Here is a 19,676-nt window from a genome sequence, read left to right as displayed (position 1 = left end):
AGATAGAAATATTTCAGATGGACTTTTTAAATAGGGCAGAAATGCATGGAAGTCACAGTTCAACATAAGGCAAGTTCAGATGTGACATGATTCTGAGTGATAGAGTCTAAGAAATTTGACCCTCATATTTGCAAGTTTTTCTTTTGGGGTTGAAGGTTTAGTAGCATAAAATTAAGTCCCTCCCCTGGGTTTAGTCATATTGATCCTTTCAAGGAAATGTTTGTTTTTTTAATATTTTATTTATTTATTTTTAGGGAGGGAGAAAGAGAGAGAGGGGAACATCAATGTGCGGTTGCTGGGGGTCATGGCCTGCAACCCAGGCATGTACCCTGACTGGGAATCGAACCTGCGATGCTTTGGTTTCCAGCCCACACTCAATCCACTGAGCTACGCCAGCCAGGGTGGAATATTGTTTGTTTTTAAACTCAGACAATTATGAAAGCTTGCAGTTAAAATTTGAGTGTGAATCTTGAAAACCTTCGCCTTTTGGAAGAAATATGTTGACTTGAGTTTGGAAGAGCAAATGGTGAGAAGAGGTGAAGGAAGTGAGGATCTAAATTTCTCATCATGTAGTTGAGTCGAGAGGATGTTCCAGATTAATGGATCAAGGAATATAGGTTTTAAAGCATATAGCCAACCACTGAAAAATTACAAATAATATTCATTTAATACCTTTTATTATTTAAAATCTTAAATATGCACAGTGAAGCCTGATGTGCAGAACAGGGTCATCATGGAATGGGAGGCTTGGGGTGGCTCCTGTCCCTGCCAGCAGAGGCCCAGTGACTTGTGTTACCCCACAAACGTGAAATTGGCCAACGTCCAGAACAACTTCCTGATGACATCATGACATGCTGCTGCTGGTGGAGCTCTACAAGGATGACCCCTGACCTGGTGAGGTTCCAGGAGCACACCTATTTAATCTCCCTGGGCAGCAGGATGCCAGAGGACCAGGGCCTGTGCCACGTGCTGGATCAGGTTTTCAGCGTCCTCAAGCAAGGGAGCTGAAGCCGGGGGCCTCAGCCTGGGCCCCACTCTTTGCAGCTCTGGGTGAAGGGGGACAGGGTTTTGGGGGCTTTTTTGCGACTGGGTTGCTCCATTCCTCTGTGACAGCTGGGCGATGACAGGAGCTCAGATAAAGGAGAGAAGAAATACATGTATATTTATTATCTACATATGTAATGCACAAATTACTTTTTTAATAATTTTAAATTTTTTAATTTTAACCTTGCAACTAAGCCACCAAATTCTCGAGGGCAGATACTTAATCATATACCTTTCTAGTCCTCCTCGCTATTCCTACACAACGCTAGTATATGTACTCAATACCATTATGTGCTCAATATTGGATTCCTTAATGGTATCTTGTCCCTAGAAAGGATTTTGAAGTAGTCTGAGTTGAGATCCCCAAAGGAGGAATCCTTCACCTGGAGTAGCCTAGTTTCAGGTGAGTTTTCCACCACAAGTTCCACATGAATGCAGCTTCCAAGAACCGATAAAAGTTTATTGCGCCTTTGCTTCCCAAGGAAACCAATCGCAACGTATTCGAAAATAGGGGGGTGGCTACGCAGGAGAGCTCCAGATTTGCGCGCGTGCGCATAACCACCTCTTTTGATGCGCGCGAGCAGGAGGAACTTGCTGTGCTCGGCTCCCTGCAGCTGAGTGTTCGTTTCCTTCCGGTGCCTTTTCAGCGGCGTACCCGATGGGCGGGGCCTGCGGGGCAAGATGGAGTACGTTCAGGTCTTGAAGCGCGGTCTGCAGCAGGTCAGCGGCCACGGTGGCCTCCGAGGCTATTTACGAATGCTCTTAAGGTAGGCAGGCCGCCATAGCTATGCTCTTGGCCTCTGGGCTGGACTTGCCCTGGTTGAGATCTTGGAAGGGGGCTCGGGCTTGGGACACCCTGGAGAAACCGCAGCTCTGGTCAAGGACGAGCAGCCCAATCTCTGCCTTTCCCCACGGGCTAAAGTCTCTTTCCAGGGGCCTCCCAGAGATAGGACCAAAGCCAGCTCTAGAGATGGAGCTGTGTGACGTGGAGGCGAGGGCTTGCACCCTTCCCTGGAGAGGAGGCGAGGACTTGCTCATTCCTGGAGAGGAGGCAAAGGCTTGTCAAACACTGTGACCTTGAGAGCTTCCTGCCTCCCTTCCCTGGCTTTCAGTTCCTTCCTCTGTACCTTAAGGCGTTAAACAAGGTGATCATAATGATCCCTACTAATTCCAACATTTGTTGAATCCGACCAGTAGCATCGCCCGTGGAAGCCAATAGAAAACCTAGAGTCGAATGAAAGCCAAGACATTGATACTTTAGGTTGAAATGCTTTGGCTTCCTGATTTCATTAAGGTGTTTGCTAACTCCAGTGCCCTGATAGATAAAAGTAGTCTTGTAATTTGTATCTATATATTTAGTGTAACTTCAGTATATTAGTTGGGTCAGTTTATCTTTTCTTGTGCTGTCTATGTGGTTCTGGAGGCAACATGAGTGGGTATTCTAGATCTCTTATTCTGAAAACTGGTGTGTCAGTAGTGGGTGGTGTGAGCCTGGAGAGGAAGGCTAGAAAGTCTGCAACTAGTGATTATCCCCAAGCATTTCTTCATTTTTCTAATTGCCTTTGTTGCTGAAAGTTGGTATTCTGACTTTATTTATGTTTGTGTTTTGAACAAAGAATTATTCTAAAATATCTGTATTCTTTGGGATATTCACAGGCTAAATGATGTGAGGGTTGGTACACTAGTGGGTGAAGACAAATATGGAAACAAATACTATGAAGACAACAAGCAGTTTTTCGGTGAGTGCAGTATTTCTTGGTGTGAATGATGGGAGTGAGCTTGAGACTTGATTTGATTCTGTTTTTCATAATATACAAGGAGCTTTTTTTTTTTTTTAAGATTTTTATTTATTTATTTATTTTTAGAGAGGGAAGGGAGGGAGATAGAGGGAGAGAAAGATCAGTGTGCGGTTGCTGGGGGTTATGGCCTGCAACCCAGGCATGTACCCTGACTGGGAATCGAACCTGCGACACTTTGGTTCGCAGCCCGCACTCAATCCAACAAGGAGCTTCTTTAATCAGTATATAAAGCTACATATACTTTTTATTTCATGGGATTATGTTGTGCATGTTGTTTGTAAATGGGTGTATTTTTGCATAAAAACCATGACCATTTTCCCATATTACTTGGATATATCTCCAGCATGCCTTTTTTGTTTGGATATTTTGTGTTTTCTTATTTAATTTTTTTTTTCACAGCAACACCATTATGTTTTCAAACACTTAACTGTTGATAGACATTTAGACTGCCTTTTTTTACTGTAAACCAGGGGTGTCAAACTCATTATCACTGGGGGCTGCATCAGCCTTGTGGTTGCCTTCAAAAGGCTGAAATAATTTTGGGACTGTATAAATGTAACTACTCCTTAACTGTTAAGGAGTTAAAATTACAATCGGCCCTTTGAAGGCAACTGCAAGGCCTTCATGTAGTCCCCGGTGAAAATGAGTTTGACACCCCTGCTGTAAGCAATAACTTCAGTGAACTTGTCTGTAACTATATCACACTTATTTGTTTAAATGTTCTAAAAATAAATTTCTGAAAGTGGAATTGCTGAGTCTGAATATACACATTTAAATTTTTGATATATTTATTGCGAGATTGTTAAGGCCCGGTTCTGTTGCCCTGACCTAACTCTATGAAACCTTACTTCCTCCATCTGCCTTCACGCATCCCTGCCTCGCTGGATTAGAGTTCACTTTTATTTATTTACCTGTTTGTTTATTTATTTATTGATGTTGAGTAGTATGAGTTCTTTATACATTTTGAATATTAACCCCATTTGTTTTTCTTTTGTTTCCCTTGCCCAGGGAGATATATCAGAAAAAAATATTGCTAAGAGAAATGTCAGAGGTTTTACTGTCTTTGCTTTCCTTTAGGATTTTTACAGTTGTGAGTGTTACGTCTGTCTTTAAGTAATTTTATTACTTAAGTTTCTACTTGTATATGGTGTAAGAAGATGGTCTAGTTTCATTGTTTTGCATGTATCTGTCCAATTTTCCCAGTATCATTTAGTGAATAGATTGTCTTTACCCCATTGTATATTTTTGCCTCCTTTGTCAGATATTATTTGAATATATAGATGTGGGTTTATTTCTGGGCTTTCTGTACTATTTCATTGATGTATATGTCTGTTTGTATGACAGTACCATGTTGTTGTTGTTGTTGTTTTAAGATTTTATTTATTTATTTTTAGAAAGATAGGGAGGGAGGGAGAAAGAGAGGGAGAGAAATATTGATGATAGAAACATCGATCAGTTGCCTCGCATACACACCATAACTGGGGACCTAAACCACAACCCACGCACGTGCCCTGACTGGGAATCAAACTGTTAACCTTTCACTTTGAGGTATGATACCCAAGCAACTGAGCCTCCATGGTCAGGGCAGTACCATGCTGTTTTAATTACTATGGACTTGTAGTATAGTTTGATATCAGGTAGCATGATACCACCAACTTTGTCCTTCTTTCTCAGTATTGCTGAGACTATTCAGATTCTTTTGCAGTTCTATATAAAATTTTGGATTATGTGCTCTACTTCTGTGAAATATGCCATATTTTGATAAGGACTGCATTGAGCCTATAGATTGCTTTGGGGTATGGATATTTTAATGGTGTTAATTCTTCTTATCTATAAATATGGTATATGCTTCCATTTTTTTGTATTTTGTAATGCTTCTTTTTTCCATGGTTTACTTTTAGTTACTTATTCTCAAGATTGATTTCTCTAATAGAAGAAGCAAATCCTGATTAAAGGCTTTATTTCTTTAAATAGATGTGGTTATGTTTAAATTGCATTAGTTGACGCTTGTTGATTGTATGTTTACCTAGGAAAACTCTAAAGCAAATACAGGTTATCTTTTGCTTATTGGTTTAAATCCATTATAGAGATGGATTCAGTATTCCCTGTTTGTGGGGTAGGGGCAGTGAGGAAATGGTAGAAGGAATTAATATTTATTATACACTCACATGTTTGATGCAGAAGTAGGTATGTGTGTGTGTGTGATTTAATTTTCACAGCAACATTAAGATATAATCATTCACTTTTAGGTTAAGGTATAATTGTTCACTTTTAATAGACAAAGAACCTGAGGCTCATAAAATTTGCCTGCTATTCACTGACAATAAGTGACAAAGTCTTGATTGGATACAGGTCTTTGCCCATCTTAAGGACCCAATAGAAACAGTCTTGTAAATTGTGGTTAGGCCTCCAACTACTCCACAGAAGTGTGTTAAAGAATGCAGCCATGTGATTGTATGTTGATGACATGAACTGTCCTACTTAATCGAACCATCATTTATATACAGTTTGCTTATTATGTATAATCACCGATTTCTGAAAGGGTCTCTGGTGACATGGAAACACAGTTCAAGTACGATGGCTGTGAATACGTTTCTGCCGCCCCATTTTCAGGAGGAGCACTTTCTCTCTTGAGTACCCTGGCTGGCTGGGAACACTCCCACCCCTCTGCCCTCTCCACTGCTTCCTTGGCCTGGGTAGAAGCAAGGGCTCTCCACGGAGGGAGAGGCCTGAGCCCCACCCACTGAGTGGGTCTTAGTCCCTCTGCAGGGAGTTTGCTGTGGCAGCTGCCAGGCTGTGGGTAAAAGGTTGCCGTACACCTCTGGGAGCCTGCCTTCACCGCCACCACCGGGGTGCTCGTCCTCTAACATTTCTCTTACATACGAACACATAGAAGCCTTATCTTAATGAAAAGGTTGTCTTCTTTGATATTACGCAATTATGTTTTGTTCTGATTTTTTTTTTTAAGGTTGTCTTTATTTTCTCTTTCTAAACGTCAATCTTTCCCCTCAGGCCGTCACCGATGGGTTGTATATACCACCGAAATGAACAGCAAAAACACGTTCTGGGACGTGGATGGAAGCATGGTGCCCCCCGAGTGGTAAGCTAAGTGAACCTTCTGGTTTTTTTGGCTTGGCAATGTTTGTTTTATTACACAAATATTTATTGAAGAGCTTATTTCTTAGTAAGGCAGTAAGTAGTACTCCAAAAGCATCTGTCTCGGTTCTATATTTCAGTTTTTGTGCGTCAGGAGTTTAGACAAGACACAGCCTGGGTGGCTTATCTCTGCCCCAGGGCATCAGGCCTCAGGTGGAAGATCCCGAGGCTGGGTACTGGACACCTCTGCAGACTTGTCCACTCAGTGTCTGGGAGCTGATGTTGGCAGTCAGCTGGGGATGTAGCTGGGACCTCCTCAGTCACGCGCTCTGAGAGAGAGAGAGCGAGCTAGCGAGCGAGCGCTGGACAGAAACCATAATGCCTTGTCCAACTTAGTCTTCAAAATCATCTAGTATCAATTTTACATTTCGTTGGTCAAGGCAGTTGGTGAAGTCTGCCTGAGTTTAACGGGAGAGAACCCGGACCCTGTCTCTTGGTGGAGGTGTGACAGCCTCACACTGTATGTGGGACACAGAGTGGTGTGGCTGTCTTCGGGGGGAAACGATACGCCACAGTGTCACCCGGCTGTGGGTGCGCAGGGGAAGGGCAAAAAGAACTCTGGCTCTGATCTTGTTTGGCAGTTTGATCTTAAGCAAGTTCCTTGACCTCTCTGGGGCTTAGTTTTCTCACCTGTAAAATGAGAACCCCCACATTCCTTAGAATCTCTAAAAACTGATTTTCTAATATAACCATTTTGAAATGGAATTCTAAATGTTTTTACTTGAATTACTAAATTTTATATTAAATATTTCAAAACAAAGTACTGATATACCATAGGTTGCTGAAATAATACCATTTGGTAGATATACAATAAACTCTGGAGATCCTTTCTAGTCAGTCTAGAAAATTTCACCAAAAAAAAACTAGAAATAAGTGTATCAGGTTAACTGACATTTTATTTTAGTCAAACTTGATCATCAGAAATAGTTTTGGGCTCTAGTGAGTAGCAACTGAGATAATCTCAGAATGTTCATTTCCATTGTAAAGTTACCAGTTTTGAATCATTTCAAATCAAGTTGCCAAAATGATGACACCCTAGCACTCCTGAGTAATTTAACACTTAATTCCTGCAAATTAGGACGTTCTGCTGCTTAACCTCAATATCGTCATCAAAGTCAGGAAAGTCGCAGTGACACACCACTGCTGCGAGGTCTCCAAACCCCATTCAGGTTTTGTCAGTTGTCCCAATGGTGTCCTTTGTAGCAGGAGGATCTAGTCATGCATTTCAGGTACATCTTATTTTCCTCTAGTCTCTTTCACCTTGTATTGGTTCCTCAGCTTTTCCTTGCTTTTTATAATCTTGATACTTTCAAAAATTACAGGCCAGTTATGTTACAGAATGCCCCTCCATGTGGGCTTGTCCGGTGGCTAGATTCAGGCTGTGCGCTCTGGCAGGAATGTCACAGAAGCAGTGCCAGGTTCTTCTGCACCCTTGCTCTGGGGTTTGTTCAGGTGTCCCTTGAATGACATGGGTGCACTTAGATGCGAATTGTTTCATTCAATGTCCGTACCGTTTTCCATCTTCCATTGGTAATCCACGGGTATGGAGGGCCAACTGTATGCGTCAGTGAGGTTTTTTCAGTTGGCATAGAGGGTTTTAGAAGCTTGTGTAGGGAAGCAGGATCACTACCACTGTGACTGTGACCCGGTCCAAGCCCCACTTACCTCCTGCCTGGACCTCTACCTCAGCCTCCCAACTGGCTGATTGCATTCCCACAGAACTAGTATTCTTTACATACTGACGGATCAGGGGGATTATTTTAAAATGTGCATCAGAGCTCATCAACTCTCTGCTCATATCTTTTCATGATAGTGAGAGTTAAAACTCCAAATCCTTACATGGTCTGCAAGACCTTCTGTGCCCCCGGCCCTGCCAGGCGCGCCACACACCGCCCTGGTCACAGCCCTGCTGACCCCTGACTCAGCCACATCGGCCTCTCACTCCCCTTGAGCGGTGAGCACACCCCCATCTCAGTCACTTGGGACTGTTTCCCCTGATGTCGCACTGGCTCACGCCTCACGTGAGTCAAGTTCCTGCTCCAGTGGCTTGTCATACTACCCTAGTTCAGAACACCGTGTCCCCTGTTCTCTCACACTGTGTCCCCTTCAGCTTGGTAGCACTTATCTCTGTCTGGTGTGTTATTATATGTTATTTAATTTATTGATTTCCCAGCTGCCTTGCTTCTTAATGATAAGAACTTTGTTCACTGTGGTGCTGCTAAAGCCTAAAACAGTGTCTAGCACATAGTAGTTGCTCAACAAATATTTGTTGAGTGGCTGTACTATTTTACTTGATATACTACTTTACTTGAAATAATCACTTATTTTGCTTTAGGATACAATAATTTCTTTCACTTCTAGCTGATCCAAAAATGGTATGTCTGTCTTTCCTTTTTGTAGCTTTTGTATGAATTTAAAGCTAGATTTACCTCTGAATTCCATTCTCACTTCTACCTGCCTCTTTTAATACCTTGTCCCACTGAATCATTTGTTTTAGTCTTTTAAAATATTCTTCCCGTAAATAAATTGCCATCTCAATGGCAGGGAATGTTTTCTTTCTTTTGGTACATCTGCTCAATCTAGCCTTTTTCAGGTGGGGAGGAGTCCTGTAAAACACTCTTTGAATTGAATTGAAATGGGTGTTGCTAGGTATATTGGGTTGCAAGATTCTTTTGTTTTTTTAATTTTTTAAAATTTTAATTGTTGTTCAATACAGTTTGCAAGATTCTTTTCAGAATAGATCCTTCCTGATATTTACTTTATTTCTGCTCCAGAAAATCAGATTATTAAGAAGCTGTGTACTAAGAAATGATAGACTACATGTTTAAGTAGACTTTTATTTGTTATAGAATGTTATATTTATAACCTTTCTCTGTTAAAGTGTTAATTACAAGCAGAAGACAAGATTGTTTCTATTTCTTTTTTTAATCTGAGGACACGCCCATTAGAAAGGGGTGGGGAGTGAGAGACAGAGACAGGGAGAGAAAAGTTGATTGGTTGCCTCATAGGTACCTGAACCGGGAAGGACCTGCAACCCAGCCGTGTGCCCTGACTGGGGGTGAAACCCATGGCCTTTAGGTTTACAGGAAGGCACTCCAACCAACTGAATCACACCAGCCAGGGCAGATTGTTTTGATTTTTAAAATTCAGCTTTTGAGCCCTGGCTGGTGTAGCTCAGTGGATTGAGTGCAGGCTGCGAACCAAAGTGTTGCAGGTTCGGTTCCCAGTAAGGGCACATGCCTGGGTTGCAGGCTATGGCCCCCAGCACCCGCACATTGATGTTTCTCTCTCTCTCCCTCTATCTCCCTCCCTTCCCTCTTTAAAAATAAATAAATAAAATCTTTAAAAAAATTCAGCCTTTGTTTGACACATTTCACCTACTATTCAGTGCTTCATTTAAGATCAATTCTAACATTTTACAAACAGGAGTTGTTGGAAAATTTCATACCTGGGGTATGGAAATAAACTGTATACTGTATTACTGACTGCTCCTGATTCCAGTTTCCCGGAGAAATCTTTATTGTGTTCACAGGTTATCAGTGTATAGTATCTGCTGGAGATAGTGATATGTAGAAAACTTTTGAGGTTTCTAGATTTAAAAAAATAAAAACGGTTTGACCCTTTTCTATGTAACTGTAGTAAATGACATTGCATTGTGGAATTGACCTAGAAAAATTTTCCATTAAGGAGGACTGAGTGGAACAGTCTTTCACTAAAACATTTGAATACTTTAGAGTGATTTTTTTAAAATGATGGCTTAATGGGAATGGAATGGGGTTAGAAGTAGACGGAACATATTTATAGTCTCAAAAAATGACAGATGGCTTGGACAGGGTTTTAAAACCACCTGTAGTTGATTTGAATTAGAAGGATTTTTCTTTTTCATAGCTTTTTTTTCTTTCTGTAAAGTAGTACATGTCCATTACAGAAAATTCAGAAAAATAACAGAAAATGTCATAAATGTCCTAAAGCAATGTCCTATTTTATTTACAAAGCAAACAAAAATAATCTGTTATCCTACCACTCTGAGACAAACCATTGTTAGCATTAAATACAGTTTGTGTGATCTCTTTTCTGTGCACTTGTGTCCTTTTGCTTTTGTTTTTAACATAAAAGGGCTTTTTGAAGAGGCAGCAGGGTTTGAACCCTAGCTCCACCTTAGGTAAATTACTTGAACTCCTGATGTCCTAGGTTCCTCGTTTATGCAATTGGGATAATAACATCTGTCCCATAGAGTTATTATTATAAGGATTAATATTTGTACAGTGTTTAGAATGGTGCCCAAGACTTAGATAAATGCTAAGTATTGTTAAATAAATTCACTAAATAACCTGCTTTTTAAACTCAACATAGCGTAAACATTTTCTCACGTCATAACATATTCTCTGTAACATAATTCTTAGTGATGTTTTATTCTTCTGTTACTTAAGTATTTCCTATTACTCCTGGTTTTGTTCCTTGCGCTGTTTTCACCACTGTGAGTAAAGCCGTGGTCAGTCCACCGGCCTGCAGGCGCCTTCCCGTCCTCACTCTTATGGCTGATTGATTCCCAAGTCAGGTCGTTGCACCCAGGAGTGTGCACGCTTTGTAAGTTTTAGTGTCTTTTGTCCGTTTTTCTATTGGATATTCCAGTTTTTCTTTCTGACTGGCGATGATAGATGAAGTACTTTTCTGTGTATTTCAAATGGTTTTCTTTTATCCTTTAATCTTGTTTTTGGCATTTTAGGACATTTATCTGTAAATTTATTTTGATATTTGTCTTAGGAAATATAACTTGACTTTTTTTCAAATTATCCTAGCATCATTTGTTGAGAAGTGTTTACTTCCCCCCAAATTTGATATGCTAGCCTTGTCTTATCTGTCCTTCTGTCTGTTTGGGGAATAGACTGTTTTACGGTTGGACTTGGTCCCAGTTTTTAGGCCACTCTGATCTTCGAAACTTGGACGTCTAGTGGTGTCGGCCTTCCTGGTCATTGTGAGTTTTCAAAACTTGCTTAGCCAGACTTTCCATGGATCCTTGTAATCGTCAGACCCTACTGGGACTGTATTTCAGATTGCACTTAATTAAAAATAATAGTCACTGAGCTGACAGAGTTTGAGTTGGGTATTTTGTAATGAACTATCTTTTCTTTTTTAAATTTGTTAAATTTATCAGTCCCATTCTGGGGTTAGACGGATCTCGGGATTTTGGCAGATACGTAGATATTAGCATAATTCTAACCTGTTTTCATCTGTTGACTGTAATTTAAGTCACTGATCAAAGGGTTCTCTTCAGCCTTTGGGAAGCTGTGTTCAAGCCTCAGCTCTGTAACATGTGCCGTGGGACCTTGGGAAAGTCGTTTCAGTTCCGTTTTCTCAGTTTTAAAATGTGAAATATTAAATAGGCAGCTAAGTGAACATGTGTGAGAATGTTGCATAAACTAAAGTGGGATGGAGTAACAATAGTTTTAGTGCCATGAATATTTTTTTTAATCCTCACCCAAGTGTATGTTGTTGATGCCAGAGAGGGAAGGCGGGGGCCAGAGGGGAGAGAGAAGAACATGGGTTGGTGCCCAGCCAGGGATGGAAACCCACCACCTTCTGGGGCACAGGGACAGCGCTGCACAACCTACCCACCCAGCCAGGGCAGCGTGAGGAGTATTTTTACCTTAGAAAAACAGTCTGGAGTTTTTCTTTAGTCTTTCCTATTTATTTTTTGAAAAACTGAAACAATCTTTGGCATTTCTGGGCTCAGTGATGTTAAGTGAAAGCATCTGAAACTTGAACATTATGGTCAGAAACCAGTCTTGAGTCCCGGAATTAATAAGGTATATTATCCGAAAAGAAGAAAGATTCAAAACAGCCTATAGTTTCTTGTTGTCGTTCGCTGTTATTTGGCAGTCTTTTATTTCCGAGGATTTTCTGAAAAGGAAAATTAAACTTTTTAATCTTGGTTGTTGATACGAACCTGAAAAGCCTACATTCATTTGCACATGATTTTTGGAATGAATCCCTTCACTTTGCACTTCGCATGCACTCAGCGGAGAGGCTGTCTGAGCGCAGTAGGCTACTTTCCAAGAGAGACCCGTGTTCTTTCCCTGTTGCCTGACACACTTCTTCCTCTTATGCCGCTGAAAACAGGGCCAGCCGCTCGTGGGGCTTATTTCCGTTTAGTTGTGTTGTGATCATGGCTTAATGTCTTTGTTTCCCGTTATTTTGATGGCTTCAATATATTTGAGTTCTGAATTTTCCCCCAAAATGTGTTATAGTTTCATTATGAATGTTTATCTCTTTGGTATTTATAACTTTTCCCCTTTCCGCCAGTCTTCTCATTTGTAGCTTCGCTGACTATAACATTGAGTTTAAGTGACCTGGTGTTTTGTCTGGTGAGAAAACACCTGTGACACACACCGAAGTGGCTGTGGCTGCGACAGTGTCCCGACGGTGCTGTTGGGCTGCTGGCGTCCTTCGTCCATTAGAATAAACAGAGCCGGCTGTTTCGCAGACACTGTTTGGTGTGCAAGTCCAGAAGGTACAGTTTCTGCAGCCTTCCTTTAATGCTAGTTACAGCAGAAGGGTGAGGCCAGCCCAGCGGACAATCACGCTTGTTGTTTCTTGTCGTCCCCCACCGGCCACAGTGAGGGCAGATGGCTCGCTCATCCCCTGACTCCTGCCAGAAGCCTGGCTGGGTGACAGTTTCAGGTTTTATGTGCTGTGGCAAAAAATATCTTTCAGTTTCTTGAGCATTTTTTATTTCTCCATGAGTTCAATTTGTCACTTAAATAACTGAATAAGATACAAAAAAAAAATCTTTGGAATGTGGTTCCTTAAACACCATTTTAACCTTCAGGAGCCATAACAGCAATTATTCGAATAAAATGAGTGTCTCTGCTGCGCCTTGAGTTCACGCGAAGCCCCTTGGTGTTGGCAGCCTGTCCTCCTCCGAGTGGCGGGGGCCCGTCTCACCAGCAGCTCCCAGAGGGTCTCAGAGCCCCGCGAGCGAGCAGCCCCGTGGGGTGCTGGCCCAGATCACTCCCGCTGAGTGATCTCCGCCACCCTTGGGGGGGGTGACAGGGACTGCAGCCCGGTGTGTGCAGACTTCCTCATTCTTCACGCTGTCGGCCGATCACGGTGCAATTATCTTTAGCCTCAAATACAGCAGTGGTAATAATATTTTATCTCTTTCCTTAATGGTTTTAGTCAGCTACCTGGTTAGATCTGTCAGTTACTGCTAGCAAATATTCTGGAACTTACATAGCATCATAACTTTTTCTTATTAGCTTTAGCCTTAACTGTTTTACTGAAACCTTCTCCTCTTGCCCTTTTCTCTGTAGCTGGGCAGGAACTCCCCCACCCCGCCCACCCCCACCCTTGGAGCTGCAGTGTTGTTGCTGTCAGGTCCTCATGCCCTTTTCCCGCAGGGTCGCATCTGTCTTGGGAACTCTGAACCTGGGGGGTCTGGGATGAATCGTCTTTCTCTGTCCTTTCCCGTGTAAATCCGTCTTGGCTTCCTGCTCAGTTTTACTCTTCATCCCTTGGACATCGACTCTTCCTCTCTCTATCATCAGAGAGACATTCCTCTGTGGACTCCGAGCAAAGCACCCAGCTTCCTTCTTGGGCTGGATTTCTGGCACCTCCCAGCAAACATCCTTTGAATTGAAATGGTTAAACACTTAGGCTGAAACACTTGGGAACTTTGGGCTGTGAGCTAATAATTTTAAGATAACAAATTTTATGTTCTGCGTTTAGACTTGAGCTTGAATTTAAGATTCATGCAGGGACCCTCCTCTCCTTCAGCATTGGGTTTCAGACTCTCGCAAGCCAGAGCAAGCTGAGCACACGGAGGCTCCAGAATCAGCCTCTGGCATCTCATGGTAGGGCTGTAGTTCATCGATTTGAGAATGTATTTCCACATCTAAAATCAGGATGCATATTCCAATCAGTCATGTCATCAGTAGTTGGCAGCTTTTCCCTTTCTTAGAGGCATGTAAAACAATGGTGTCTCTTAAAATCAATGGTGTCCTAGACGTGATGAAATACGGTAAGGATGGTACCCATAGCTAATGTTTGTTGAGTACCAACTATGCACAGGAATTTTTCTAGGTGCTTTATGTGTATTATCTTGTTTAATCCTTATGCAATCCTTAGGAAGGAAGATGTTCAGGTGAAAAAACTAAGGCATAGAAAAGCTCAGCCGGTTAGTGATGGAGCTACGATTTGAGCTCAAGCAACAGAACAGCCCCACCGCCCCCAGCACACTACTCTGCCTCTTCACGACTGTCTTTTTTCCCTCCTCAAGGCATCGTTGGCTTCACTGCATGACTGATGATCCTCCAACAACAAAGCCACCCACTCCTCGCAAATTCATCTGGGCAAACCACAAATTCAACCTGAGTGGCACTCCAGCGCAGTACGTACCTTATTCCACCACCAGGAAGAAGATTCAAGAGTGGGTCCCGCCTTCGACGCCTTACAAGTAAAGACAATGGAAAACAGTTTAAACATGTAAACTATGGGGGTTTTCATGTAATTGCACTTTTACTGCTTACTATTAATTTGATTAAAATTATTTGATTAAACAATGTCTTTTACCCTTTGTCATTTATCGTTTGCAAAGCAGAGGCTTACCAACATGGGTAACTGAAACAGACTTCCGTTGGGGTGGCTGCCTGCCTGGCTTACAGTTCCCCCGTCCCAGGGGTCATGTCCATGCTCCGTGACCCGCCTCACTGCCACAGCTGATCGGTGGGGGAAGAGCTGAGCCCGAGTGGAGCCCAGCAGACTTTCTTGAGGGAAGGGCAGACTTGACTGGAGAGAGAGAGGTTTATAGTGGCCAGAGCTCGACGGCTCCTACAGCAGCTCCCCCTGAGGAGGAGGAGTGCAGACACTTCCTACTTCCCGAGCTTCGGTTCTTTCGCCGTGTGTCTGGATGTGCGAACCATCCCAGGATCCACCCAGTATGTCCTTATTTCTTTATGCCAACTAGGGTCACTGGTTTTTTGTTGTTGCTTTAAACAGAAGAACTTTAATCTTAGATTAGTTTCAGAAAATGAGTTGTAGGCAAAAGATTTCCGGGGACGGGAGGGGTCCTGGGCACTGGTTGTGTCTGGGTAGGGTGAGGGCAGAGCCACGTCCCTCTGTGTTCTGGACAGAAGGCACGCGGCTTCAGCAGTCCGGCGGCGTGTCAAGCTGTTGTATTGGTTTTAGTCACCAGGACCCACGAGCCTCCTAGGATAAGGTCCTTGGATACTGGTTAGCAGCTCCCATGGAACAATATAATGGTGATGGAAAAAGAGTGCAAAGGTTATGGAGTCAGACAGTTGCTTTCAAGGGCACCGGGTAACCTAAAGGAGAGAATGAACCTTGATTCCCAAATCTCAGCTCAAGGCATTCCGTGAAACTGGGCACTTACATGGCTTAGCTAACCTCAAGTTTCTTAAAAGTTGAGGGATAGAGTGGGGTCCTGATTGTTGGTCTGGGGGTATCTGGAAGGAGCAAGGAAGTCCTCACTTGCACTTGAGCGTCACCCAGGGCAGTTTTTAAGCTCTAGAGGCCCAGGCTTTTAAACTAGCATCTCTGAGGGTTCCAACCCAATGATTCCACTGCAGCTAAGGTTGTGACCTACCAGGCTAAAGAAAATTACACCATAGTAGTTCTTCCAAAAGTCTCTCCGATCATAGGAAACAGGTTTTCTCACAGCCCCACCGCTGCATGGGGACCCCTTACTTAGCTGGATCAGGTTGAGTTGGGCACCCTCAGGAGATAGTGTGTTATCTCCTGTGTCCAGTGTGTTATTTCATGCAGCTGTCTGCAGTTTGCTGAGGGACCACGGTAGAGCAGGACCAAACGCTAAAAGCTGGCCAGTGCTAGACTGAGCTCTCACGTGCTCTGCCCATGTACGCCTTCAGTAACTTTTCCGCCAGGGCCTAAAACACGGCTTTCCAGTGCCATTAGGATGGATTGCCAAGGGAGACTTGTGAGCAATTAGAAGTTCTCTCCCAACCTGCTGTTCTTTCTGGGTCAGGCCTTTCTTCACCTGCTAGAAGAACAATGGGTGTGTTCATGGGGAGAGAGAAGGTGGGAAGGTCGTCCCTGGGAAATATCCGGTCTGCACAGTCTTACCGCATTCAGGTAATCTTAGAGTCAGGCATGCAAGCAATAGGCAGCTGCCTTAGGTTTTAAACCAGGTTTGTTTTTTTTTAAAACAAACTAAAGTACTAGACTTTATAGGTCTAGTAACTGACACTTGAATTAAGCTAGAAGATCACAGCTTCCCGAGTCCTGGACCTGAGTTAATCCTCAGGACCAGAACCCTTGGCTTATGGGCTGTGCCGTAGTAACGAGATGTGTGTCGTGAGCCTTCCGCCAGCTACTTCTTTAGGTGATGTGTACTTAGAAAAGAAATACGCTGTGTGCCCCTGGTCAGAGCAGAGGTTACGGGAGGGAGGTCGGACCTCACTTCATTTGTAAGTCCACTGGGGCACTGAACTCCCCTCCCCTGCATCCCCCTGGTTTATTTCCTCCGTTCCTCAGTGTAGACAGGATGCACATCCTTTGCACAATCTCAACATTGGCTCCCTGCCCTGGCGGAACTGTGAGGGCTCCCTGCCCTCACAGTTCTTGTGACAGGAGGGCCACAGGGAGGCCACTTGGAGCCCTGTTCCCATCAGAGTGACAAGCAACAGAGCGGTATGCCCTTGGTAGTAATCACACACGTTAGTGCGACCATCGAGGGGAGGAAAATAACAAACTCGGTAACCTGTCATACCCCCGTGCAGAGCGCACTTCTGTTTGACCAGGGAGAGAGAAGGGTGCGTCTTGGAGAATGACAGTGGACTCCACATTGCACCTTAATCTTGGGTGATCCGAGTTACAGTGGCTATTCCTGAAATGGTCTCTATCGGAGCAACTTCATGCAGCCTCTGGCATTGGCCATGAAACTACTGGTCTAACCACTGCATTCTGATCCATTTGGGTTTGCAGAGTGCATTAGCAGTTTGCTTTTACCTGGCAGGGACAGGAATAGCTTCGTAAATCTGCCCCGGAGATGCCAACTCCAGCTGTTGGGTGCACGAGGCTGTCACCTGAGCACGCTGTGTTGATACAGGGTGGGAAATACCAGCTACATGAATGCCTTGGGAAGACGCATATATTCCAAAGGATGAACTCTGAATCTCATGGAAGTAAAAGCATTTGACTGCTTAGCAACATCCCCAGGGGTACGGTGGGCTAGTACACGTTGAGACAGCCCCTCCAGTGTTAGGGACAAATTGCTACATCTTGCTTCTACAACTAAAAAATGCGCAGTGCCTTGTGGTAGGGACAGCATATATATAGCACGCAGGGGTTTTGCACTTATTTATTGACTAGGTGACCGGAAAAGCTGTCAGTGCAAAAACAGTCTCTGTAGGAGGCTCAGGCTGCCACCCAAGCAGCTCTGCTCCTCAGCCCTCAGAATGTCTGGCAGATTGGGACGCTTACTGAAGTCAGAAACAAGTCTGTCCAGAAAAGTCACGGTGGAAGCCCACGGGATTTGGGAGCAAGGCCACAAACCCCTTGAGGAAGATCACTATTTTCCTGTTCAGAAACAGCCCCAACTCACTACCAGTATACTGGGGACCATGGGATACAAGGTGCTAATCTCATCTACCGATTCAGAAAGTTGACCATTTCAGGCGTTTGGTTTGTGTGCGCAGATTTCTTCCCAGCCGGTGCTTTTAACTACACTCTTCCCACACCTTGCCCCCACCAGTCTGCCCTTTGCCCTCGTGGAGAGTCAGCCAATTGGCTGAGAGTGAGAAAAGCCAAGCCTGGTGTATAGATGTGGAACACTGCGCACCAGCAGCCGGAAGGGTGCTCTCGTACACCCGCCCCTGTCAGCGGCCGCCGTGGCCAGCAGAGGGCAGGATTTCAGCAGGAATCCGGCAGGATCTCACGCAGTGCCTTTAATCCTGTGTCTTGCCTGGAAGGAAACACGACCTGAGTCAGGCTGGGTAACCAGTCACTGGCGACATGTCAGAGACTTGAAAAGAGCAACATTGAAAATAGGTGTGAAGGGTTGAGGAAGGGCTTTCGCAAATGAACCTTGAGGACCGGACCTAGAACCCACAGAGATTTAGAACAAAGCAGCCAGGAGCTTACGGAGTCATCTCCTGAGCACAAGGTCTTGTCTCAGTGTTGGCTTCTGCGGGAACGCAACGTAAAACACGTGTAAGGCCAGCAGCCTCGTTCCACTGGACTTCTGCCCCTCGGGGGGACACTTGTTTTGTTTTTGTGGAAATGGGATTTTATTCTGAATTTGGATCTGCTGTCTTTGCCTATCATACTTGGCCAACACTAACATGCATGGACTTAGAACGCTTTCTGCTAAGAAATACATAGGATAGTGCCCCGGCCCAGAAACCCACGTCACAGAAAAGAGGCAAAGAGCTAACGAGCGTCTGCGGGAATCCCTGCTCGTGTGCACAACGTGCCCATCTCCTCTCAGGCATTGTTTTTCCCGTTCTTCCCTCAAACACCTGCCATATGTCAGCCATACCAACCTTCCTTCTAGTCTTTTGAAAATTAAACTTACTGGGGTAACATTGGTTAATAACATTCTATAAGTTTTAGGTATACAGTTTTATAAAGAGTTTATTTATGTATTTCCTTATTTATTTATAGAGAAGGGAAAGGAGGGAGAAAGAGAGGGAGAGAAACATCAGTGTGTGGTTGTCTCTCACACACCCCCAACTGGGGCCTGGCCCGCAACCCAGGCATGTGCCCTGACCAGGAATCAAACCAGTGACCTCTTGGTTCGCAGGCCAGCAGTCAATTCACGAAGCCACACCAGCCAGGGTAGGTATACAGTCTGATGACACACCATTTATATATTGCATTGTATGTCCACCACCCAAAGTCTCGTCTCCTTTCCTCGCCTTACATTTGACCCCCTTTACCCTACTTCACCCTCCCCATCCCCTTCCCCTCTGGTAACCGCCATATGTTGTCTGTGTCTATGAGTTTGTTTGTTTTATTTGTTCATTTGTTGCTGTTTAGTAGCCCACATGTCAGTGAAATCGTAGGGTTGGTGTCCTTTGCTGTCTGACATTCCACTTAGCCTGATACTCTAGAGGTCCACCCATGTTGTCTGTCACAAATGGCAGTAGTTCATCATCTTTTATGCTGAGTAGAATCCCACTGTATGTATACACCACACCTTCTGCATCCGGTCATCAGTCAAAGGACACTTAGGTTGTTTCCATGTTTTCTCCATGGTGAATAATGCTGCAGAGAACATAAGGGTACATATATTTTTATAAATAATATTTTCAAATTTTTCAAGTAGATATCTAGAAGAGGGATTGCCGGGTCATAGGGTACTTTTTATTCTTAATTTTGTTTTTGAGGAACTGCCATACTCTTTTGCACAGTGGCTGTACCAGCTGACATTCCCAGCAACAGTGTATTCTCACCAGCAGTGTATGGGGGTTCCTTCTCCTCCACATGCCCTCCAACACTTGTTATTCCCTATCTGGTTGGTACTAGCCATTCCAACATGTGTGGGGGGTATCTCATTGTAGTTTTGATTGGCATTTCTGTAAACATCCGGGTTCATTCTTGTTTGGGGGCCTTTGCACTTGCTGTCCCTCCAGCCTGCAATAGTGACACCTTTGTGTAGCTCCCTTGTTTGGATCACTGATGCCTCACTGCACCAGT

The 19,676-nt window shown here is 43.8% G+C and overlaps 1 protein-coding gene across 1 annotated transcript; it reads left to right on the top strand.

The window, feature by feature from the left end:
• The first annotated feature begins 1,657 nt into the window (after positions 1-1,657).
• On the top strand, positions 1,658-14,562 carry NDUFA12 (NADH:ubiquinone oxidoreductase subunit A12). Its single transcript, XM_028532907.2, has 4 exons — positions 1,658-1,811; positions 2,701-2,783; positions 5,856-5,943; positions 14,278-14,562. The coding sequence occupies exons 1-4, from the start codon at positions 1,726-1,728 to the stop codon at positions 14,456-14,458; spliced, it is 438 nt and encodes a 145-aa protein (XP_028388708.1). The 5' UTR covers positions 1,658-1,725; the 3' UTR covers positions 14,459-14,562.
• Positions 14,563-19,676: the final 5,114 nt, after the last annotated feature.

Source organism: Phyllostomus discolor, chromosome 2 (assembly GCF_004126475.2).
Source record: "Phyllostomus discolor isolate MPI-MPIP mPhyDis1 chromosome 2, mPhyDis1.pri.v3, whole genome shotgun sequence".
NCBI classification, from domain to species: Eukaryota; Metazoa; Chordata; class Mammalia; order Chiroptera; family Phyllostomidae; genus Phyllostomus; species Phyllostomus discolor.
Note: the sequence above shows the minus strand (reverse complement) of the source record. Positions and strands in the feature narration are given on the sequence as shown.